General features: G+C 45.0%; 2 protein-coding genes across 2 annotated transcripts; one reads left to right on the top strand and one right to left on the bottom strand.

Moving 5' to 3' along the window:
* LOC110433723 lies at positions 15,953 to 16,787 on the top strand. The gene has a single exon (XM_021456241.1). The coding sequence runs from the start codon at positions 15,953 to 15,955 to the stop codon at positions 16,592 to 16,594; it is 642 nt and encodes a 213-aa protein (XP_021311916.1). The 3' UTR covers positions 16,595 to 16,787.
* LOC110433722 lies at positions 19,352 to 23,460 on the bottom strand. The gene is made up of 2 exons (XM_021456240.1): positions 23,316 to 23,460; positions 19,352 to 21,057 (listed from the first exon to the last, which is right to left on the bottom strand). The coding sequence occupies exons 1-2, from the start codon at positions 23,458 to 23,460 to the stop codon at positions 20,606 to 20,608; spliced, it is 597 nt and encodes a 198-aa protein (XP_021311915.1). The 3' UTR covers positions 19,352 to 20,605.

The raw sequence follows: 25,457 nt of genomic DNA, 5'->3' as shown, positions 1-25,457 counted from the left end.
CGGGATAGGAGGTGCTGTTTAGCACGGGGTAGCCGGGTGTCCCGTCGAGAGGGGCATCGGCTGGCCCCTCGTGAAGATGTCCTGTTCGGTCACCCTAAGGACTGAGATGTTCTGAGAACCGGTTCGTAGGAAGCCTTACACGCCACTCGCCTTATTATGGTGCGGGACGGATGTACGACCAGCTAGTGCGGTGCCACTACTACTAGGTTGATAGCGGATAGTGTAGGGAGGTACGGGCATGAGGACCCACACCCTCCTAAGACAGCGTAGTGACCTTTGGGGGCCCGGTACTACGCCTCATAGTCTCAGCATGCCGGTGGTACTCCGGTATGGCCCCAGTCCTGAGTGGTAGGGTGGCATCGTATTTAGTTGGAAGGCAGCCCGGTATCAGCCTAGACGAGCCGGATCGTCGATGATGGTGATCTTGTGGTTAGTGTAAACCTCTGCAGAGTTTGGTTGATCGATCGATACATATGCCGTTTTCTCGGCTATGGACCTTTCCTATGTTCCGCTTCGCTTGACTAGTGAGAGGAGTCCCTTCTACCTTCCCCTGGGTTTGTGTTGGATCCGGCGTTGGCCGTTGAGGCAAGGCACGAGCGGGAGTCGTACTTGCCGCCTAGAGAGTGAGAGTGTGGTGAGATGTGTGTGGTGGGATGGATGGATGGATGTGTGGATGAGATGGAATAAAACTTGATGAATTATTATTATTAAATATTGATGAACTTGCATAGGAAAAACTACAGCCATATATAGGCCTCTTGATGTACCCTTTGCATTTCCACCTACCACAAAGCTACGCAAAAGCATAGGGTGGGAGCCAGTGGCCAGTACAAATCGTACTGAAAATTGTTTAGCAGGTTTTGGACGTGGTCTATGACGATAACTACGGAGAATAGAAGGATTAGGTGGTCTCGTTCCTGCGCTCAAGTTTGGTTCGGAGATGAAGGCTACGCCCGCTGATCAACTACGCTGACTCTGCTGATTGCCCGTGAAGGAGGAGCCTTCACCGTTGACGCGCTACATCGACTCTGATAAAGACTCGCGTGTGTTTTCGCTAGAAAAACGATGTAATAGGTTGTTGACCAAGAGTTGTAAAGTAAATGTGATGTAATCTTGTCTTTCACGATGTATGACCATGATAACAGCTGATATATGATAATGTGATGGCTCAATTTCTGAATTATCACATTATAATTCGAATCTGTGGATTTTCCCCTTTGTGGAAAAATCTAGGTCGTTTCATATACCCTGCTCAAAGAGCTACAATCAGACATGACTAGGACTCGAATTCTAAATTAAACAGAATCCGTATACAAAACGAATTTAAATAACTAAGGAAAACATAAAACCACCCCCTTGTAACCGACCGGGACACCGCCACAGATCAATCGGCAACCTTCACGCTTTCCTTCAGAGTCATCGGCAATCTTCCTGTTATGGCCATCGACAAACACCAATATTGATCATCGGCCAGAACACGTCACCACCTTTGGATCTAGTCATATTCAATCTTCTCTTCATCGGCACCCATCCTCATCGGCAACTCTTCTGCAAGCTAGTTACTCTTGCTCCACCTGCCGATCTATACTCTGCTGGTCTCTGGGTACGTGCCCAAAAACGGTGTCAACACATGCCCCCCAATTTCGGAGTATGAAATCATTAATGCTCCGAAATTCTCTGCAGTAATGATGTCTTTCCGCAATCAATGCTCCCAATCTGGCAACCGACAGCCTTAATTTGAACAACTCTGATCCTATTCCCCTGCAGATTTCTCGAAATCCTCAACCTCCCAAACGGACATTTCCACTTTAGTCGCGCATCGGCAATATTACCGTTACAGGGACTTGCCAATGGACTAACCAGGACGTCCATATCTTATCCTCCCAAACGGCTATCTTCACTTTATTCGCCCATCGGCAATATGATCGTTACATGGCGCTGCCGATGGACCGACCAGGAGATCTCGCACAGTAAAATATCCCTGGATAATGACCACTTCCTGTCAAATCGCCTGCACAATCCCTTGATCATCGTGCAAACAGTTACCATATCTACCTGAGTACCCTCGGATTTCACGGATACGGCGAGGAGATAAGTCAGATTTGCCCCTGCCCGTTTTGTCCTATAAATAGTTCCTTCTCGGGTACTCCTTCCTCATCACATCATTCCACAGCTCCAACTTCACTTTCCCGGCGGCGGCACTGTTCGAGAGCTCCAAGATCTCCGACGAAGTCCTTCTTCACCAACTCCGAAGCCTCGATCATCCTCTCCGTGGCAAGATGGCCATCAACTTCACCGTTCCTGAGGTCAGTTCTTCACTCCACCTTTTGTGCTTTTTCTCGCATCCCTGTTCATCCACAATCTAATTTACTGAACATTTTCTTTTTCTTTCTCTGTTTTTTCTTTTACCTTCAAAACCATTAGAATCTGTCCAACAAAATCGTCATCCCCACCGATCAACCACACCTCCAATATCTTGGTCCGTTAGGGAATCCAGATCCAACCGACCTCATTAACGCAGAAACCAACAGGATCCCTTTTAGAGCCGAGAACTTCTCTTTGGATCTATGGAAGAATACTTTCCATTCTTGGCCCAGTCCTACTGTGGGATGGAAAGACTGGTTCTTGAGGGTTAGCCACTCGAATGAAGTCAAATGGGGCGAGAGAAAACTGGACCAATGCATCATATTGTCCATCACCGATATGCATAGGAATGAGTCATTGTTGATAGCTGCATCCTACTTCTGGTCAGACACACTCAATGCTTTTGTCTTCGGCCACGGCCCTGCTTCCCCTACTCTTGCCGATGTGGTTATGCTTACCGGCCTAGACGTATCTTCTACCGATAGCACCCACTTCTTTGACACTACGCCTAGTGCCAAGGTAGAAACCCGCTCCATCGGCGGCTGGTCCGGGTACATCCAGAAGTACCGCAAAACAGGGTCCGTCGATATAAAGGAACAAACCACCTTTCTGAACATGTGGCTGGACAAGTTCGTATTCTGTGGCCGATCGGCAGGCCCGACCTCCGTTTATCTATCGGCAGCAGAGAGACTGGCTAACGGTGGCCGATTTCCCCTCGGCCGATACCTGCTCGGTGCAGCCTATCACCTCCTTCACCAAGTGACCAGAAAACTCCTACTCGGCCAGCCCATCGGCAACTTGGGAGGTCCCTTGAAAGCCCAAGTTTGGTTTTGGTAATTAATGACACCAAGTTGCTAATGCCTTTTGTTTAAGTGACTTGAGTTAGGCATAGCAACACATGTGATGAAGGGGCATGGTGGCATGGAAAGGTGGCCACACGATCACAAAGGGATGAAGCATGAAGTGGAGATCATGGTGATAGACGAGGAGCAAAATTATCAAGGCAAAGGTATAAACATAGGGTTTTACTTTTGCCGGTCTAAGATGAGTAGAGAAGTGATTGACCGGGTTTAGGATAGATAGCCGACTATCAAGAGGGGAAATCACGGTCATCTCTCGAATCAAGTGCTACTAGGTCCATATCTTGAGCATATGCATTAGGATCTAGTAAAGTGCTAACTTAACTCCTTTGGTGAAAATGTTTGTGAAAAGCTAACACACATGCACTTTGGTGGAGAACACTTGGTGGTGTTAGCACATTAGCAAAGGAGGTGGAGTTCCTAGGGTTGAGAGGGGTGTGGGTTCCTCTCTCCCTCCCGCCGAGCTTGCGAAGCGGGATTCGGCGCTTTTGAGAAAAATATGTGTATATTTTCTATTGCGCCAGTGGGAAATTTTGGAGAAGTCGCGGGAGTGTTTTCTCAGTGAGAAACACTCACAGGACGCTGAGTGCGGAGGCACTGGACGCTGAGTGCTAGGGTTGAGCACCGGACGCACTCTGAGAGCGTCCGGTGGTTAGCGTCCGGTGTGAGGGGTTTTTGCAACCCTCTCTGCGCACGAGTCCGGTGAGCACCGGACCGTCCGGTGCCCAGCGTCCGGTGAGGTCGCGAGTTTGACAAACTCTCTGCGCATGAGTCCGGTGTGCACCGGACACGTCCGGTGTGGATTTGCAGAGCGTCCGGTGTGTTGCAGGTAGCCGTTAGAGCCTGACACGCGAAATTCAAAAAGGACACGTGACCTATCCCTGAGCACCGGACGCTGGGGGTCAAGCGTCCGGTGATCACTTAGTTGCGTCCGGTGTGGTCGACTGCAGCACACTAAAAACAGCTAACGGCTAGTTTTTTTGTGGGTGCTTATAAATAGTTGGTGGCCGGCTTTGGGGGGTTCTCTCTTTCACTTTTGAATACTTGAGACATACATTGAGCTAGAGAACACTCCCTCCACTCATCTCCTTGCTTGATTGCTAATCCTAGTGAGATTGAGTGAGATTCAAGTGCATTGCTTTGAGAGTTGCATTTAGTGGCACTTGATTCTTGAGTTTGCTGCGGATTTCTTGTTAATCTTGGGTGTTTCCCGACGCCCTAGACGGCTTAGAGCAGCGGTGGTGTTGAGCTCATGATTGGAGATTGTTTCGAGCCTCACCAAGTGATTTGTGAGGGGTTCTTGAGCCTTCCCCGCGGGAGATCGCAATTGGCTACTCTAGTGGATTGCTCGTGGCTTGGAGGATCCCCATCTTGTGAGTGGATGTGCAGCACCCGCTGAGGGTTTGGCTTTGGATTGCCAATTAGCTCGTGATCCATCAAGTGGGTGTATCGCCACAACGAGGAGTAGCTTGCTGGGAAGCAAGTGAACCTCGGTAAAAAATCTTATGTCATCTCTTGCCGAGAATTCTCTTGTGATTGTGATTGATTGATTGGATATATCTCTACTCTACAACGTTGGTATAACAATCACTCTCCACTCCTTTACTTACTTGTATACCTTGCTAGTTGTTTAGCTTGTTTAGTTTAGTCTTCTTGTTTAGGAGTGTAACTAGCCTTCTCTTGTTGTTGTGCTTTAGTGTTTAGCCTTGTACTAGTTTGTATAGGTGGCTTGCATAGCTTAGTTGAGCTTGTGCTAGATTTGCTTCGCCATTTGTTTTACTAACTCGCTTGCTTAGTGAAGTTTGTAGAAATTTTAATTAGGCTATTCACCCCCCTCTAGCCATTTGGACCATTCATCCCTGGTGGTTCATCGACATGTGGCTTAGCCTCCACATGCACAAGCGTCTCGAGTTTGATCTTTTTGCACAGCGTTTCCCAAGGGACATAGCCGAGGACCATGAACTGGATGAAGAAGAATCAGCAACACGTCCTCCCCTAAACTTCGGTGAGGCTGTCATAGCTCTGCCCGGCACAGGAGGTAATCCAGATCAGGTCAGCCGATTCTTCCAAACCTTGTACGAAGGCTTGACCAGAGAGCAGCGAGCATGGTTGCCTTATGATGATCCAGACACCATGTTTCCTCTGGTTTTCAATCCGTTCAACGACACACTAAACAAGGATCATGAAGTGATGATGGCACTGATCACTCCCAGAGCTATACCAGTGAATTTCTTTGGCAGTGGGAAAACCTCCGTCCAGACCTATGAGTTTTACAATCCATCGGCACTAGCTCGTCAATTAGCTTTCGGCCAGCTGCCGATTGCACTCTATTATGCTGATGTGATAAAACCCAGGGAAACCATCACCAGCCTCCTTGAATGGACGCGAGTAGCCCAACTGCCATCAAGTGCCGATACAGATGCAGACTTGTTAGAGTGGGTTCCAGCCGCCTTCATCACTCAGGCGTACAAGCAATGGTGGGCAGAATGGAAGGAGCATCTGTTCTGCAGATCGGCTCTTACGTACCGCGACATGATCGACCCCGAGTATAAAGCTCCCGATAATACTGTAAGTATATTCAAACCGATGTTTCAATTTCCTCAATTTTATTTCCATCGGTGATTCACCTTTGTATCATCTTGCAGGTTGACAACACCCCTCCATCGGTTAGCAGGAGTGGCAAGCCGATTGACCTGTTTCCATCAGGCCCAATCTCTTCAATTGGCAACAACACTCCCACCCTGGCCGCCATCATGCATCGAGGTGTTCGCCTCAAGAAAGTTACCACCAAGAGGACTCAGATATCCTCATCGGTAGCTGCCTCTACTTTGGCACAGGCTTTCAAGGTATACCTTCAATTTTTATACCGATCTGATTCTTATATTTGTCAGACTTGTACTTACGAGTCTTTCTTCTTGTATCAGCACTCCAGCGCATCGGCAAGGACCAAAAGCAAAGGTGCCGATGCCCCCCAGTCCAGCCAGCAGAAGAGAAAAGGTACCAAGAGTACCAGAGCACAAACAAAGCGCCAGAGAGTGGCAACTCCCCCTCCTCCTCCGGTATCTCCAATTCCGGTGGGATCCTCTCCTTCTTCTCCAGAAGCAGAGACTCAGCAAGTACCACCTCCCCCTCTAATGCAAGAAGCACCACAAGTGGAAGAACCCCAACTAGAAGAGCCTCAACCAGAAGTACCTCAGCCAGAAGGCACATCGGCTGATGTGCATGAACCAACTACCGATTCAGCAGGTTCCATCATAGCATCGGTAGTCTCTTCCATCCAGACAAGTACTGCTCTTCCTCAAGGTAACACACTTTTATAAAATTGTTGCCGATGAACTTATTTTTTCCTGCCTTATAACCACTTCTGTTAATTTTTCAGCTGAGATAGTTCCATCGGCAACTCTGGCCGATCAACCCATGGCTCCATCGGCATCTTCGAGTCAGAGGCAAGAGATTGCCCTGAAGCAAGTAAGTTATCCAACCCCTCTTTGCATCATTTATCAATACCTGACCATAGAATAACTCGTTTTATTTCTTTTTTAGGAGCAGGACTCTCCTGACAGCTTGTTCTCTTTCACCATCGACATCTCTGAAGATGAGGGTGAAGAAGCAAGCTCTTCTCGGGCAGTTATGATCACATCGGCAGAAGTCAGGGCGAAGCTGGAAGAATTATCGGCTCTCCTCCACCAAGACACAGCCCAGCTAGTCGATGATTCTGATCCGGCCAAAGCTTTATTCAAGACTCTGAGAGGCCAAATTCCCGCCGATGCTGAAGAAGTTCTCTTCCAAGCAGCACACCTGGAGAGCCGTCAACTGCAGTACCAGAGGGCTGCCCAGCGCCTTGCCGACAGAGCCGCTCAGACTCGTCTTTCCGAGGAGATGATGAAAGAAAAACTTCTTACCGATGAAAAGCATAAGACCATCGGCACCCTAAAGTCCTCGGGAGACGCACTGAAGCACAAAATCTCCGATCTGTCGGCAAAAAGGGAAGCTCTGTTGGCAGAACTTAAACAAATAGAGGATGCTCTGTCCCAAGCCAGACAGGAAGAAAGCCAGCTGCCGAAGACAATCAAGCTTCTTGAACAAGAATGAAATATCCATGGTCGCAAAGCACTGCAGCTGAAGAAGAAGTTGAAGCCAGTAGAAGGTTCTGCCGATGAAGACGTCAAAGAGATAGAAGCAGCCAACCAAATCCGCCTGCGTGCTATATCGGCCATCCAAGCGCTGCTAAGCATATGAGCCCTTCATCGGCAACATACTCACCTCTTTTTGCTTCCCTGATAGGACTGTTATCGGCATCTTTTGAAACATTAAATCCGGCCCCAAACATATTCCAATCCAGCCGATAGGAGTGTTATCGGCATTTAAACTTTTATGCATCGACCCATATGTTGGGGTAGTACTTCTTTAGATATTTGCCATTTAATGCTCTGGGAAATTCAACTCCTTCGAGAGTTTCTAAAATATAGGCATTACCAGGAGCCGATCGACTTAGCCGATAGGGACCCTCCCAATTGGGAGACCACTTTCCAAACTTTGAACTTTTAGTCCCGATCGGTAGGATTAATTTCCATACTAAGTCTCCATCGGCAAATTCCTTAGCCTTTACCTTCTTATCATACCATCTAGCAACTCTCTTCTTATTCTCTTCTATACTCATCAAAGCCCTCAGCCGATGCCCTGCTAGATCATCCAACTCGTCTGTCATCAAAGTAGCATAATCATCGGCAGCCAACTGATCTTGAAAAGATAATCGCCTAGACCCAGCCTTAATTTCCCAAGGTAACACTGCATCATGCCCATACACTAACTGATAGGGTGAAACCTTGGTCGATCCATGACAAGCCATCCGGTATGACCATTAAGCTTCGTTTAACAACGTGTGCCACCGTCTAGGATTTTCTTCAATCTTTCGTTTAATAAGCTTAATAATTCCTTTGTTAGATGCCTCGGCCTGCCCATTAGCTTGAGCATAGTAAGGAGAAGAGTTTAACACTTTAATCCCCATACCGATTGCGAATTCATCAAAATCCCCTGATGTGAACATAGTGCCCTGATCGGTAGTGATTGTTTGAGGAATCCCAAATCGGTAAATGATGTGCTCTTTCACAAAATCAATCATATTGGCCGATGTGACTTTCTTCAAAGAAATAGCTTCAACCCACTTGGTGAAATAATCGGTGGCAACTAGAATAAACTTATGCCCTTTGCTAGATGGTGGATAAATCTGGCCGATCAAATCAATAGCCCATCCTCGGAACGGCCAAGGCTTTATAATAGGATTCATAGCCGATGCAGGCGCCCTTTGAATATTACCAAACTTTTGACATCCTTGACATCCTTTGAAATACTTAAAGCAATCTTCAAGTATAGTCGGCCAATAATATCCATTCCTCCTAATCATCCACTTCATCTTGAAAGCCGACTGATGTGCTCCACATACCCCTTCATGGATTTCTCCTATCAAACTTCTAGCTTCATCATCACCCAAGCATCGGAGAAGAATCCCATCAACCGTTCGGTAATACAATTCATCTTCGAGGAGCACATACTTGGTGGCTTGGAACCGAACCCACCTTTCAACTTTCTTAGATGGATCCTGCAAATAATCAATGATTTCTTTTCTCCAATCACCAGCACTGATTGCCGATATTACATTAATCATGGGCTGATATCCCCAGGCATGCTGAGCCAACCGATTGGCCTCTTCATTATGCAATCGAGGAACATGCTCTAATCGGAAATCTTTGAATTCTTTTAACAGTCGCATACTCCTTTCGTAATAAGTTATGAGAACTCCACTTCGGCATTCATAGCTTCCAGCCAATTGATTTATAACTAGCATAGAATCCCCGAAGACCTCAACAGCATCAGCATGAACTTCTCTTAACAACTCCAATCTCTTTATTAAAGCTTGATACTCAGCCTGATTATTCGACGACGTGGCAACAATCGGCAAGGAAAACTCATACTTCCTTCCCCGAGGGGAAACTAATACTATGCCGATTCCTGCCCCCCGGTCACATGTGGATCCATCAAAGAAGAGCGTCCAAGGTACAATTTCCAAAGCCTCCACTTCACCGCAATGTTGAGTTACAAAATCGACCATAATCTGTCCCTTAACTGCTTTAGCCGATTCGTAACGCAGATCAAATTCCGACAGCACCAAAATCCATTTACCGATCCTGCCACTCATAATCGGCATAGATAGCATGTACCGGACCACATCATCTTTGCAAATAACAGTGCATTCGGCCGATAGCAAATAGTGTCTTAACTTGATATAAGAGAAATACAGGCACAAGCATAGCTTCTCAATAGCCGAATACCTGGTCTCAGCATCAATCAACCTCCTGCTTAAGTAATAAATTACACGCTCTTTCCCTTCAAATTCTTGAATTAAAGCTGAACTGATGACCATCCCATCGGTAGACAAATATAATCTGAAGGGCTTCCCTTGCTGAGGTGGAATGAGAACTGGAGGATTTACTAAATAATTCTTGATTTCATCTAGAGCCAACTGTTGCTCTTTCCCCCAAACAAATTCTTGATCGGCTTTTAGCTTAAGAAGAGGGCTGAGAGCACGAATTTTACCAGACAAATTAGATATAAATCTCCTGATAAAATTTATCTTGCCGATCAAGGATTGGAGCTCAGTCTTGTTGGTAGGGGCAACTATTTTGTTGATGGCCTCAATAGATCTTCGACTGATTTCAATCCCCCTTTGATGCACCATGAAACCAAGAAACTGCCCTGCCGATACACCAAATGCACACTTATTGGGATTCATTTTCAAGCCATGCTTCCTTGTGCATTCCAACACCTTTCGTAGATCGGCAAGATGCTTTGTGAAGTCCCCAGACTTAACCACCACATGATCAATATAAATTTCCACCAGCTTGCCGATGAACTCATGAAATATAAAATTCATGGCCCTTTGATAAGTAGCACCAGCATTCTTTAAGCCGAAGGTCATAACTATCCATTCAAACAACCCGACATGACCAGGACATCTAAATGCAGTCTTTGGAATATCCTCTTCTGTCATGAATATTTGGTTGTATCCTGCATTGCCATCCATAAAGCTAATGATCTGATGCCCAGCCACAGCATCAACTAGCAGATCGGCAACTGGCATTGGGTAGCCATCCATCGGTGCAGCTTTGTTAAGATTCCTGAAATCAATGTAGACCCGAAGTTTCCCGTTCTTCTTGTAAACCGGAACAACATTGGAAATCCACTCGGCATATCGACATTGCCGAATAAATTTGGCTTCAATAAGTTTAGTTATTTCGGTCTTGATATTGGGAAGAATATTAGGATTACATCGGCGAGCTGGCTGCTGATGTGGCCGGAATCCAGACTTGATAGGTAACCGATGTTCAACAATCGATCGGTCCAAACCAGGCATCTCAGTATAATCACAAGCAAAGCAATCTTTATATTCCTTCAACAAATCAGTTAACTGTTGCTTACACTCAGGACTCAACTTAGCACTAATAAAAGTAGGTCTAGGCTTATCACCACTACCTATATCTACTTCTACCAAATCATCGGCCGATGTGAACCCCTGGCCTAACTTTCCATCATCGGCGAACCTATCCATTAAAAACCTTCGTCAGAACCGACTGCTTGGATCGGTGGAATTTCATAATCAGCCACTTTGAGAAAATCCTTTTCCCAAACTTCTCCTGAAATACACCTAGTCCTTTCGTAGGTGTCTGCCTCTGCCGATGCAATAACATAGGAAGAATCTCCCGGGACAATCTCAATCTTGTCACCTACCCACTGGACCAAGCACTGGTGCATTGTAGACGGGATGCAACAATTGGCATGAATCCAATCTCTCCCTAGCAACAGATTGTAGGCACCTTTCCCACTGATTACGAAGAAGGTCGTCGGCAAGGTTTTGCTGCCGATGGTCAATTCTACGCAGATAGCTCCTTTAACTGGAGACACATTGCCTTCAAAGTCTTTGAGCATCATATTGGTCTTGGTCAAATCCTGATCTCCTTTTCCAAGCTTCCGATACACTGTATAAGGCATGATGTTGATAGCAGCCCCACCGTCAATTAAAATCTTAGTCATCGGCTGACCATCAACCCTTCTTTTGACAAACAGAGCCTTAAGATGTTGCCTTTCATCATCGGCAGGCTTCTCAAAGATGGCTGTCATCGGATCTAGAGCCAACTGAGCTATCTGGTCAGAAAACTCCAACTCATCATCACTGGATGGCGCAAGGAACTCCATCGGCAACATAAAGACCATGTTGACATCTGCCGATGGACCTTTCCCCTTAGGATCTGGTTGTTGCTGATCCCCAGACTGCTCAGAGTTCTCCCCCTTGCTTAACTCTTCTTGCCTTTCGCGCTGCAGCCTTATTTTCTGTGTCCTGGTCAATCCTTCTAGACACCATGGAGGAAGTTGCTGCTGCCTCACCGCTGGGCGACGATTTTCCTTTGACTCCAACCGATAAGTGTTGGCATCCCTGCAAAATATGAACTCATCGGGAACCCGCGCATTAGCCATTTCTTCAAGTTCTTCCTAGCTCCTAGGGAAATACTCGACACGATCTCCAAGCCTGTCGTGCACGCTGAGCCTGCCCCCCAACCAATCATGAACGGATGCTCTCCCCCTAATCGGCCCATCAAATCGCCGATCATTTTCATGATAGTACCGGTCGGATCTGTCATACCGGTCATAACCGTTGCACTCAGGACAATCTCTGACAGTGGGGAGTTTGATATTTTCCTCCCAACAATGAATGAAGAACGGGCAATTCCAGTGGTCCCTATGCCGATTCCACTCCTATCGGCGTCTTTCCTCTTCCCGACGATAATTCTCTTGCTGGCGCCGACATCGATCTTCACATTGCTGCCAAGTCTCCTGGGGCTTCCTGTGAGTTATCACAATGCCGGATCGGGGAGGCCTTCCTGAGTTAGCTCTCTCCTGGATCAAGCCTTTCCCCTTCGCATCGGCAGTAGTGATTTGATGCTGAGGATCCACCGATGCACTTCTTTCAGCTGCTTCTGATGTTAAGACCTTGGCCTTTCCCTTAGCATCCAGCATGTTTGTCGGGAAAGGATGTTGGTCAATCTTCATCGGCTTCTGGGTCTTGGAGCTGTCAAATTTGATCCTTCCAGATTCTATAGCCGATTGCAGCTGCTGTCTGAAAACCTTGCACTCATTAGTGTCGTGAGAAGTTGCATTGTGCCACTTGCAATATTTCATCCTTTTTAATTCTTCGGCCGATGGGATCACATGATTAGGTGACAGCTTGATCTGACCTTCCTGAATTAGAAAGTCAAATATCCTATCGGCCTTAGTGGTGTCAAACGCAAACTTCTCCGGTTCTTTATGTCCAAAAGGGCAAGACATTGGCTTCTTATTTTTACCCATTCTGCCAAACTGATGACTGGTTCTTCATCAGAGTCCGAGCTTGTTGCTTCATCAACGAACGACACCTTTTTGTTCCATGCTCTCTTAGGCTCGAACGGCTTGATATCTTGATCAGAAATCCTCTGCACCAAGTGACTTAAGCTTTCAAACTCCTGAGACGCATACTTGTCCCTGATGTGTGGCAACAAACCCTGGAAAGCCAAATCGGCTAGCTGCCGATCATCCAGAACCAGGCTATAGCATTTGTTCTTGACTTCCCGTATCCTCTGCACAAAACTTTCAACCGATTCATCATTACGTTGCCTCAATTTGACCAAATCGGTGATCTTCTCATGGACCCCAGAAAAGAAGTATTTGTGGAATTGTTTCTCCAGATCAGCCCAAGTAATCACTGAGTTGGGAGGTAATGATATAAACCAGGTGAAAGTCGATCCAGACAATGATGACGAGAATAAGCGAACCCTTAACTCGTCCCTGTTAGCAGCTTCCCCGCACTGGATGATGAACCTGTTGACGTGCTCCATGGTTGACGTGTCATCCTGCCCAGAAAACTTAGTAAAATCCGGTACCTTGTACCGATTTGGAAGCGGGATCAAATCATATGCGGGAGGATACGGTGTCCGATAAGAGTAAGTGTTGACTTTGGGTTTTATCCCAAATTGATCTCTCATTACTTCAGCAATCTTATCGGCCCAATAAGCATCGGCATCTTGCCGATGAGGTGGTTGCGGATCCGACACCTGCTGGTAAGCTTCCACGTGTCTTTGCGGCGCACGATCTGCATGGAACATTGGATTAATCATTTGGCCCCCAATCTGTGGACCACCAAGCTGTTGCCCGCCAATCTGCTGTCCGCCGATCTGCTGCCCAAAATTCACCGTCTGGTTGGGCATTCCCTGATTCTGGAACTCGGGATAGATCTGGCCTTGCTGGAACCCTGTAGCCTGATGACTCTGTTGGGGTGTTTGCAGAAAGACTTGCTGCCCAAGCCATCCACTATTAGCATTCATCGGCATAGGTCCTGCCGATGACTGGTAATTGGGCATCATCATCGAATTGACATACCCAGGCTGAGTCATGCATCTCTGTTGCATCAGCATTGAGTCTGCCGATGCAGTAGTAGTTGTAGTATACTGGGGACTCTGGTTCATCGGCATATTGGGAGGCGCCGATGCCATAGGAGCCTTGCCTCTCATATCAGTTGCTTGAGATATACCGGGTGTCTTGAAGTATTCCGGAGGCATACCAAAACCCCACCAGTTAGGAGGAGGAACTGGTCCTGACATTGCCGATGCTAATAAATCTGTAGTAAGCTTAATCTGTTCTGAAGTCGGCGGATTCGTCGTCATCGGTGTAGATTGTGCATTGATAGCTCCCATCGTACTTGGAGGAACGGGAATCTCCATGCCCGCAGCGGCCGTAGCAACCGATGGAGCTGTGACCACCGGTGATCCTGGCTGATGATGAGAAGGGCCCACATAATCTGGTGGCAATTGTCCTTCCTTGAAAGTTCTAGCCACGGCATTGAAAACCGTATTGGACAGCACACCAGCTTGGTTGATCAAAGCACGGTTGATAGCACTATCAACCATCTCTTGAAGTTTACCAGGATTGGCTTCAAAAGTAACCTGCCGAGGTGCCGGCAGTGTATCCTTCTGGATCACCTCGCCGCTCCTGTTCATGCTGAAGGACCTCAGGCATTGCTGCTTGTAATCCTCCATGGCTTTAGCAATAGCATGCTTCTGCTCGTCCTTGAGATTGGCTTCCGTCACGGGGATGACGTTCTCCTGATCAAACTCGGAAGTCGACATGTTGATCTTGATCTTGGATCTGTCCCACTGGGCGTGCCAAAAGATGTGTTGATGCAAAAGCTAGATCTGCAAACACAAAGGGCTAATACCCGATTTAAACGTTAAGGCGTGCCAACCGATTTGACCTTACTATCGGCAAAGGTGATAACTCAAATACTTTGGTTCCGACAACAGCGATACGCCCGGATGCCACGGCCAAGAGGTATTCACGCGGAACTTGAGAACACGCCGAGCTTAAGTCGACGAATTCCTAAGAACTCGTAGTAAAAAGGAAAAAGGATGACGAAGTCGTCGAAATAGTAGATACTGGAATATGAGTAAAAACTGGTGTTTGATCGATTGATCGATTGATAGATAAATTACAAAGCCCTAGGGTCTACATTTATACCCTGCTCAAAGAGCTACAATCAGACACGACTAGGACTTGAATTCTAAATTAAACAGAATCCGTATACAAAACGAATTTAAACAACTAAGGAAAACATAAAACCACCCCCTTGTAACCGACCGGGACACCGCCATAGATCAATCGGCAACCTCCACGCTTTCCTTCAGAGTCATCGGCAATCTTCCTGTTATGGCCATCGGCAAACACCAATATTGATCATCGGCAAGAACACGTCACCACCTTTGGATCTAGTCATATTCAATCTTCTCTTCATCGGCACCCATCCTCATCGGCAACTCTTCTGCAAGCTAGTTACTCTTGCTCCACCTGCCGATCTATACTCTGCTGGTCTCTGGGTACGTGTCCAAAAACAGTGTCAACGGTAGTAGTCTTGTGTTTCTTCTTGATATCATGTAAAAAATTTGGTGCGTCCTTACTACTATATCTGCTGCTGACAGCTAGCTTATTCCAACAAAATTTTCTGCACCATGTGATTTTGCTTTGTGCCGTCCGTGTGATCTGGTCGTTGGGTTTTGCTTCTCTCTCTATATATAATTTAATTATTTTTTCTTGTATGATTGTACCATAAATGGGTCCCAATTGTACTTGACCTTGACCCATTTGAAATATACTTGCAGCCAAGGCCTTGTTTACTTCCCAAATTTTTTGCAAAATGGACACAGTAACTATTTTGTTTGTATATGACAAATATTGTCCAACCATAGACTAACTAGGCTCAAAAGATTCGTCTCGTCAATTTCGACCAAACTGTGCAATTAGTTTTTATTTTTATCTATATTTAGTATTTCATGCATGTGTCTAAAGATTCGATGTGACGGAGAATCTGAAAAAATTTGCATTTTTGGGGTGGAAGTAAACAAGACCTAAATTTTGAATGGTAAAACACTAGGAGAGAAACCCACGTCACTGGGAGAAGAAGAAAATTCTGATTGTGTAAGACATCTCTAGGCCGTGACTAGATTGTTTGTGCACCACAGATACCCTATCCTCTGTCACTCATGCGTTATGCTTGCATTTTGCGACTTACACTGTTTATTTTGATTTGATTTAATTGCGCAGCTCAATACTAATTAACCCCTTTGCTTCGGTTTCATATTGTGGTGTTATATATGCAGGATCCATATTTTGTACTGGAAGGTCCTACCCGTGCTGTTATGTTTTCAGATGTATTGTCCGATCCTTTGATCATCGAGGTTGACCTCAAAGTAAAAGGTGCTACTGAGTCTGAGGATGGATACTTGAGCTTTCTAGTTTCTCCATTAACATGCTCCGGCATGCTTTCACGTGTGTTTAAATGTGCCTACACTACCAAGCATAGCAGACTGGAGTTTTCGCTTGGCCACATTGTTTCCTCTGTGGAGGCTACGATATTTGTGAGAGTCATTGATGGGTCATGGCCACATGGTTTGCATGGTCTATTTACTGTTTCTACTACCGGTTTCAGTGACAGAAATACCACAAAGTATAGCGCTGGTGTTGGTCACGAGAGAATCGCCTTACTTGATTCTGGAGGTCAGGAAGTGCCTATTGCCGGTGATGGCAAGATAAAGCTTTCACGGAATGTTATCTCAACTGAAAATTGTGGAGAGGTGATATTTCAGGTCAAGGCACTGGAAGGTGACATCAAAGTTGTGGAAAAAGATACCATTTTTCACCCTTTGGAAGCTAGTAAAAGTATCAGTGAGCTTGACATGGGGTTCTGTAAAATGGAGGTCACTGTTTTTTGGTCGCGTGTTTCGTGCAATCCTTAGGTGAAGAATTGAAGTTGTGAGGGCAATCACGTGTTCCATACTACCTGTGTAAGATTCATGGTATACTTGGATGCTTTTGCGAGATGCATATGCTGTGCAGTGGTATGTGTATTGCAATCTAGGAATTGATACCCTAGCTATTTATGTCGTAACTTGCTTGTAAGTAAATATTGGGAGCTGTATTGTCTGCCAATGAAGAAAAGTATGGACGTTCTCAATTTAAAGTATTTTATTTATTATATTACACATGCATGTCTTAGCTACTATGGTTCTGGAATTCTTTTCTTTTTGTGCAAAAAATTTGGAGCCCATCAAAATGGATGAAATTCAGCAATTTCGGACCACTCGACGAAACTGTTTTCTTGAAGATGTTACAATGGCGTAGGCTATTTTTCTTTTCAATCTCTGACTAATTGAGCCTTGCGCCTGATAGGGCCTCCTAGATGTAATAGACTAGAAGTTGCTGGGTTTTTTTCCATTGACTTGTCTTTCTTTTACTAGGACGCCGCTAATGGCGGAAGCTCCCTCCATAAATGATAAACATCTTAATAGAGTACTCCTATCTACAGCACTAACATGGTATTAAGACGATCTACGAGGATAAATCCTATATTATTCTAATTATAAGTCAAAGCATCCGATGATTAGTACAATTACATTTGGCAATCATGGCAAGACAAGTTTATATCTTCACATCAGGAGATTACTAAGGAAGATTAAGAACAGAGCTATCCTTTCCTCATAATTAAGTTCTACACGATCTACATTTGGGGGAACTATATAAGACTCAACGAGAGTGTCACATCTGTGAACTACATGGCTCGGAAAATAGGGTGCAAATGAAGGTGAATACGGTATAGACACCACATCTACACAATATCGAGGTGATAATTATATTTAGGTCCTTTTTCATACTTCGATGATTAAAAATGACACTTATCTACGTCAACAGCCCAGCAGGGGCGGCGTGGCGCAAGGCTCGGCCGGCGCCCCCACTCCCACAAAAATTATGCAGAAAGGCCCCCAACAACAAGCCAATAAAATGACCTAAAAAGAATTACTCTCCTCTCTAGCTCTTTTATAAAAAAAAAAACACCCCAAACTTCTCTTCTTTTTTCTAGAGAGCCCTTCCCGCATCCCCCCAAACCTCCCGAACAGGGGAGCACCCGACTAGCCACGAGGATGGGCAGAGAGGCTCACAGAGCTCAGTAGCATGAGGCTAGCACGAGGCACGAGTGGTAACTAGGGATGAAAACGGATCGGATACGAACGGATATCATCAATATCATATTTGTTTTCATATTTGTGGTCGGATTCGGATTCGAATACGGATAATATCAATCATGTCGGATAAGATATGATTGGATGTCGACATCATAAATATACGATTTAAATATTCGGATACGGATACGGTATCGGATGTTGAATATTCGGACTCGGATACGGACAGATCTAAACCGCTCTAAACGAATTCGGTCTTGAATACGATCGGAAAATATCCGTACCGTTTTCATCCCTAGTGGTAACAGAGGAGCTTGTTGGAAATCCAAAGAGAGAGAGGATCACGCAGAGCGTGGCATGGTGCGAGGGAAGGAGCATTAAAGCCTTGAAGTGACAGTGTCTGTTTGGATTGTGGTGAAGCCTATAAAAAATGTGTGAGCCATTGATTTTAGGCCTTGTTTACTTCCGAAAACTTTTCAGTTTTCGGAACTGTAGTATTTTCGTTTTTATTTGAAAAACATTAACCGATCATAGAGTAACTAGCTAGGCTTAAAAGATTCATCTTGTGATTTACATGTAAACTATGCAATTAGTTTTTATTTTTGTCTATATTTAATACTCTATGCATGTGCCGTAAGATTCGATTTGACGGGGAATCTTGAAAAGATTTTGGATTTTGGGGTGAACTAAACAAGGCCTAGTGTTAGTTTGTTGGGTTCACAAACTCATCTTTGTGAGGGACACAATATATATAAGGTTGCTTGCCATTGTTCATTTACGGCAGGGATGAAAACGGATCGAATACAAAAGAATATCACTGATATTATATTTATTTTCATATTTCTTTTTAGATTCGGATTTGAATACGAATAGTGTAAACCATGCCGAGTAGAATATGATTAGATGTCAATGTCATAAATATATGATTTAAGTATTCGGATATGAATATGGTATTAGACGTTGAATATCTGGACTTGAATACGAATAGATATAAACCCCTCTAAACAGATTTGGTTTCGAATACGGTGAAAAATATCCGTACTGTTTTCATCTATACTTTACTTACATCATATAGAAGACTTAAATAACGAAGCATGCGCTAAATTTTGATTTAACTCCGTACCACAGTCTACGTCAGTGCCATGACATATCATGAGCGTTTGCAGCGATGATGGGACGACTCACCATGCACAGCTTATCAGGTTCTCAACACTGGACAACACCCTTTTTTTAGAATTGGATGATCCACAATTCCACGTCATGCATGCATGATTAGTGATAGTAGGAAAAATGTCGATTAAAAGATCGTGTAAGAAAATTTATGTGCAAATATATTGTACAGAAAGGATGTAGATATTCTGTTGTCATCTTTTACCGCTACTGAAGGGCTAACACAAATCATGTTAACTGTCAATGCCATGGCTGGTCTGAAAAACACAGTTGGCTGACAGAAGAAGTACGGCTTATAAGACAAGCGAACAAGCTTGAAGTAATAACTAGAGCAATGTGATGCCAATTAACATGACTAAACGGTGTTATGAGGACACAAGTCCTTTTAGACAGACCCAACATAAAGGGAATCCAAATACCATAACTGGGCACCTAAAAATAAACATAACAAACAGGGAAATATGACACTGTTCAGAATCATGCAAAGTTGGACTAAAAGATATGATAGACAGACAGAACTCAAGCCAATAAACAAACTACAGTGAAAGATTAAAAACTAAAAACATAAGATTGGAATGCCATTGAACTGAATCTTAAACAGCCTGCAACTCAGTCAGATTTGTTAAATGCAATCTAGCTTTGAAATGAAATTGGTTATCAATAATTATGTCTAGGCATTTCGATTTACTCAAACAAGAGATTGCATTGGTTCACTATTGTTTTCGATGAAAACACCGCAGCCCTGCATGTCACGGAGCACCTTCAAATAAGAACTGCCCATAATTACTAGCTAACAAGCAAGGTGGCCAAGGCATGATATACGCATAAGCATCGCCGTCATACCTCCTCTCGAACAGCTTCTCCACTTTCATCGTTGCCAGGCACAGGGACATGAACCAGCATCCTCTTGTGGGATCATGCAGCATTTCAGATGTTGCAAAATACACGTATCCATCCCTTACTGCTAAAACAGAAAGCCCGTTGCAAAACGGCTCTCCAAGACTGGTTTGTTTAAGCTCTGCATCCAATTCCACGCGGAGCACTCTGTCAGGAACAAATCCGTCAACACAATCGTCGCCCCATGGGTGATTCACGACACCGAAGCGAAGCAGCCTGTCAGGAACCCATCTGTCAACACCATCTTCGCCCCTTGAGATGCTTCAAGACACCAATATTATTGTTGTTCATGTTGGATCCATCTGAGTAAACAATGCATGCAGCACCATCCTCTGCTTCACCGGCATGGAAGCTAAACCTGAAATCGTTGCTCCGCAGGCACTGTGGGAGCTTGGCGAAGGAGAACTCCATGGTGGTGGTGTCAAGCGATATCAGATACCTCCCATCCACGTCATACCCAGTTTCATCAAACCAAACGTAAATCCAGTAGACGAACCCATTTGCATAAATCTTGTGTTGGTGCTCAATCCAAATTTGTTCACTAGCTTCGCCTGTTAACCTCGCCGGGAAGTCCAACTCTGGGAGAGCTGACCATTCCCCCGTGTCGTCCGAGGAGAAGACAGAAGCCTGCAACGTACAACTGCTGTAAGCGAGAAGCGCGACTCGGAACGATGACAGTGGCTCCTCATCCAGGCAGATGAGCCGAGGAGCAGTCTGGTTGTGCTATTGCTTTGGATCTGGGTATCGGAACTCGTGTGCACTGCGCCGCATCAATGGGTTTAACACGATGAGGGGAGTGTCTTCATCATGTGCATCAGTGAGAAGGATTCTGCCGCCGCGGCAATCAAGGATCTCCCAGTAGGGATAGGAGTTCTTGGTGGAGCGCTCCATGAGGGAGGTGAGAAAGAAGTCCCCGCCGCGAACGGCGCCGGCCAGGTCCCAGGCACGGAAGCCACCAGCGACGAAGGAGGGGCCGCAAGGGGGCCGGTACAGCGCGTCAATTTTGATACTGTCGATGAAGATCCCGAGCAGCGGCGGCGCCGGGTGGAGGGTGCGGAAGCGGCGCCGGAAGTCAGGGGAGGAGGCCACCGCGCGGCGCCATGCCCGGCAGGTGAGAGCGGCGCGGACGAGCGTGGCGAGGGATGAGAGGCGGAGGAAGATCTCCAGCACCACGTCTTATCCAAGGGAAGATATGTGTGTGACGACCGTCGAAGCATCGCGGCCACCGGTAATGGCTCCAGGTCGGCGAAGATTGCTGGGCTACTTGCGGCGGCGGCGGCTAGGTCTGAAGACCGGACGTCTATTTTCTGATTATTATTATTATTATCCGTCGTACAAAGGATTGATGACTTGATGTATTATATACTACTAGCAAATATATCTATGCGTTGCAATAGAAGAAAAAATATCTAATATTTTTAGAAATGACAATATGATTAATACATATCTTATTTATGTTTAACCGTTTTAATGTGTAAAATTAAAAGTTTGCATTGGCAATAATCTGACAATTTACTATTTACCTATATCAAATTAAAGTACAAACTTGTTTTTTCTTCTATCACAACTATATTTTTTATTATTTATATGTTAGTATAGTTAATATCGAGCTCTTAGAGGACCTATAAAAATCTGTAATTTTAATATTTGATTAAAGCTAATAAGAGTTAGCTCTCGTTAAGGATTATAGAGATACATTTATTTAGACCGGATTATTATAACAAATTGCTCAAGATTTCAACTCAGTTTTAGTTTTTTTTTTACTTTTAGTTAATTCAACTATGAACTCACGAATTGCTTAAGGCCCATCTGCCAAATAGAGGCTGTAAAGGCCCAGGTCATGTCATACATATATAAGTTAGCTAATCCTATCTCTATCGTTTCATTCACTTGTCCGTAGAACTCCCAAGGCCAGCCCATGCCTTCAATATGTCAATGCTAGCAAAACAAGGTTGGCGGCTGATCCAAAACCCAGAATCCCTCTGCGCCCAAATTTTAAGAGCAAAGTACTATAGAGAAGGACAGGTCCTGGATGCTAAACCAAGAACAGGCATGTCCTATACATTATTTTGAGAGAGCTTGAGTTACTGAAGAAGGGGGTGATCTGGCGAGTGGGCAATGGCGATAACATCAGAATTGGGAGGATCCATGGGTGCCGCAGGGCAGAAGGCCGATCACGCCCAGACGTGGTAACATTTTAACAAGAGTGTTCGAGCTGATTAACCCCTTAAGAGCAACCACAATGTATATGGACCAAGTAGTCCATATATATGAGACCCACATAACTAGTCCATAGCTATTGTTTTCTTCTCACAATGTATATGGACTAAGTAGTCTATAAGATGGGACCCAAAGGGGATAAAAAAATATTTATCTTCATTCCACCAGCCACTACAAGAAGAGAGAGATGGAAAGAAGTAAGAAAATAAATTTTTTTTATTCTCTATGGGTAGTCCATAAGCTTATGGATACCTTTTACTATGGACTACTCTATGGACTGGTCTCACAATGTTTCAGCTAGCTGATACAGATTATTATAATGTCTATGGACTACTTTTGAGCAACATTGTGGTTGCTCTAACAGAGGACTGGGATGAAGAGATGGTCCGCGCCATTTTCTGGGAGGAGGATGTTCCAAAAATCCTCTCAATACCGGTGCATGTGGAGATTGGCGCTACGACCCAAAAGGCATTTTATCAGTGAAGACAGCCTATAGAGTTTTCTGTGATGATCAGAACCGCAGCAGTAGAAATGATTGGGCAGCATCTAGTTCCCATAATGGGGGTGATCCTGAGAAGGTTTGGTGCATGATCTGGAAAATGCAAGCGCCTAGTAGATTGAAACACTTTTTATGGCGCCTGGCACATAACTCTCTGGCGCTGCATCTAAACCTGAAACGCCGAGGAATTCTGGTGGATGATGATCGGTGTATCATGTGCAACAGACTAGGTGAGGACGGTGCTCACCTCTTCCTGAAATGTAAGCAGGTCCGAGAACTATGGAGAAGAGCGGGCTTGGAACAAATCCGGCTGGCAATGGTGAAATGTGCTACAGCAAAAGAAGCAACTCTGAAGCTGCTGACAATGGGCGATGAGCTACAGTTGAAAGGAAGCTTTCTTCTTTAACAACTGGTGGCATGAAAGAAACCAAATCGAGAAGGGACTAGGAGGAGGTCTTTAGATGATATTGCTAGTTTAAGTGGAAGACAAGCAATAGAAATTTTCAAGCTGCAGAAGAACATCCAATCTGTACCCAACTTTCAGTCTACAAGGAGGAGATGGGAGAAACCACCAACAGGTCTGCTAAAGGTGAATGTTGACGGTGCATTCAGAGAATCGGATAAAAATGGAGGCTAGGGCTATGTCATCCGAGATGAAAGGGGTGAAGTGATTCAGTCTGGTTTTGGAAGGGTAATGTATGCTCCATTACATACAGAGCTCATGGCGTGTCTGGAAGAAGCGAAGGCTGCTCTGTCCATCGGTGCAGGCCATTTCATTCTGGAGACCAATGCCCAGCAAGCGGTTTGGGCAATGCAAGGTGACGATTTCAGATTGTCTGTGGTGGGCGGCATCGTCCATGAACTGAAAGTCCTCTTGGCGGAAAGTTCAGGCTCCTTTAGAACTACATATACTTCGCGTGATTGTAACAGGGTAGCGCATGAGCTCGCTTCGATAGGGTGCAATAGTAACGACCTAGCACCAATGGTGCAGGCCGGAGTGCCAAGTTGTATCATGTCTATGGTGTCAAGCGATTTAGCCGACGTCGTTGAGTAATGGAATGCAAATTCCAATCAAACAAAAAAAAAGGCCAGCCGCCGCACCCAGGTCTCCCACCAGTAGCAGCACGGTACTGCAGTAACCATGCACCCATGCCCACTCACCGGAGATGGAAGAGAGGATGGGGTTTGCTAGCTTCTTCCCGGTGCCCTTGATATTTGCCCACTCCGGCAGCTCCACGCAGCAACACCCTAGCGCTCTCCCGCTCTGGCAGCTCCACGCAGCAGCACCCCAGCGCCCTCCCGCTCCGGCAGCTCCATGCCGCCATGCCCTGACGCCCGACTTCCGCCTGCTTGCGTAGTTTCACGCCCCGGTGTCCGCGTCATCACACGGCTCATGGCCTCGATGTGGCTTGCCTCAACAACCCCTGTTGCTATGCCTCGCCCCTATGTCCGAGGAGGCGAGGAGGTTTATGCGTTGGCCTCGATTCAGTATATTGTACTCTTTTGATTTTATTCTCTGTATCGTTTTCTGATTTTGATCTCTATGAATTTATAGTGTTGGAAAAAAGAGCGTATCTCTTTCAAAGTTGAGATGAAACTCTATCCGTTCTTTATTTTGGGACATGAGTGGGGGCTGTAAAGTGGAAAATTTATCATTTGATTCTGTTTACTCTCTGGTTCGATTCGATTTGTAGCATTGTTGTATTTGATTTTGGTTCAGTTTGAAAAATAAGTTGACATTCATTTGGAGATCTGTACGACATAATAACTCGGGCAAGGAGGTTGCAATGATTCGTTCGACATGGGGATGGAACCAGTAATGGATCGGAGAGGGGACGCGTGGTGGTGGTTTCAATCAGTGGGATGTTTTTTCTCTTTGGTTTGACTAGCAAAACATGCCCGTGCGTTGCAACGGAAGATTAAATTCTTATTATTTGCCTAAAAACTCATGTGAATTTGACAAAGAGGACACCATGGTTATATTCGACATGTTAGTATAAACATCTTGCTCTTTGCCAATTGCTCAATTAGCTCTGTTCTTCCTAGAATGCAAGAAGCAGATATAGTTCACAAAATATCTTATAAGGAAACAATATTGAAGGTCTAAGTGTATATTCCATAATCGCATATTAAACAATGGTAAATCTAGAAGTCAGACTTTTTCTTTTTTGTTTCGTGTAGGTTGTATGCTTTTATGTAGAAGTCCACAGTGATAACTGTAAGCATTTTTTCCAAAATTGATGCTTGCGGCAAAATCTCAAACAACAAAAAGAAATTCTCTATCCCGAATACAGCTCCTTGCTCTCACCCATATCGGACCCACACTTGGGCAGAAGTTTACAGAGCCTAAGTGAAGCAATCCTACTCCTAGATTGGTGGTCGTCTCTGCCAAACTGCGGTAAAGCATGAAGAAATCAAATCCTGTAAGGAAAGGCAGTAAATAAATTTTATCCATGTACATGTCCTTCAGAGACATATCATTGGATGGCCACTGGAACTGCAAATCAGAAGAGAATCAAAGCAAAGTTTATCCATCTAGAAATTAGGACCTACCAACTGAGTTACTTGATTGTACTCATACTATGCATATTTTGAACTGTAATCACATCTCCCAGTTAATTTCCCCAGGAAAAGGCATATATTGTTGGTAATTAAATACTATGTAGGAAAAGGCATATGTGCTGAAAGTAAATGTTTTAGCACTCAACTTTTCAGTAATTAAATAAAGGCACCTAATTAATATGAGCTGAAGACAAATGAAAAATAGGCATAATATAGTTTATGTTGTATGTACATATGCATTCTAGTGATTAGTGATCCAGTAAATACTCAGTAGTGCAAGAAAAGACATAATGC

The sequence above is a fragment of the Sorghum bicolor genome, chromosome 3 (assembly GCF_000003195.3).
Source record: "Sorghum bicolor cultivar BTx623 chromosome 3, Sorghum_bicolor_NCBIv3, whole genome shotgun sequence".
Lineage (NCBI taxonomy): Eukaryota > Viridiplantae > Streptophyta > Magnoliopsida > Poales > Poaceae > Sorghum > Sorghum bicolor.
This window is presented reverse-complemented; position numbering and strand designations above follow the sequence as displayed.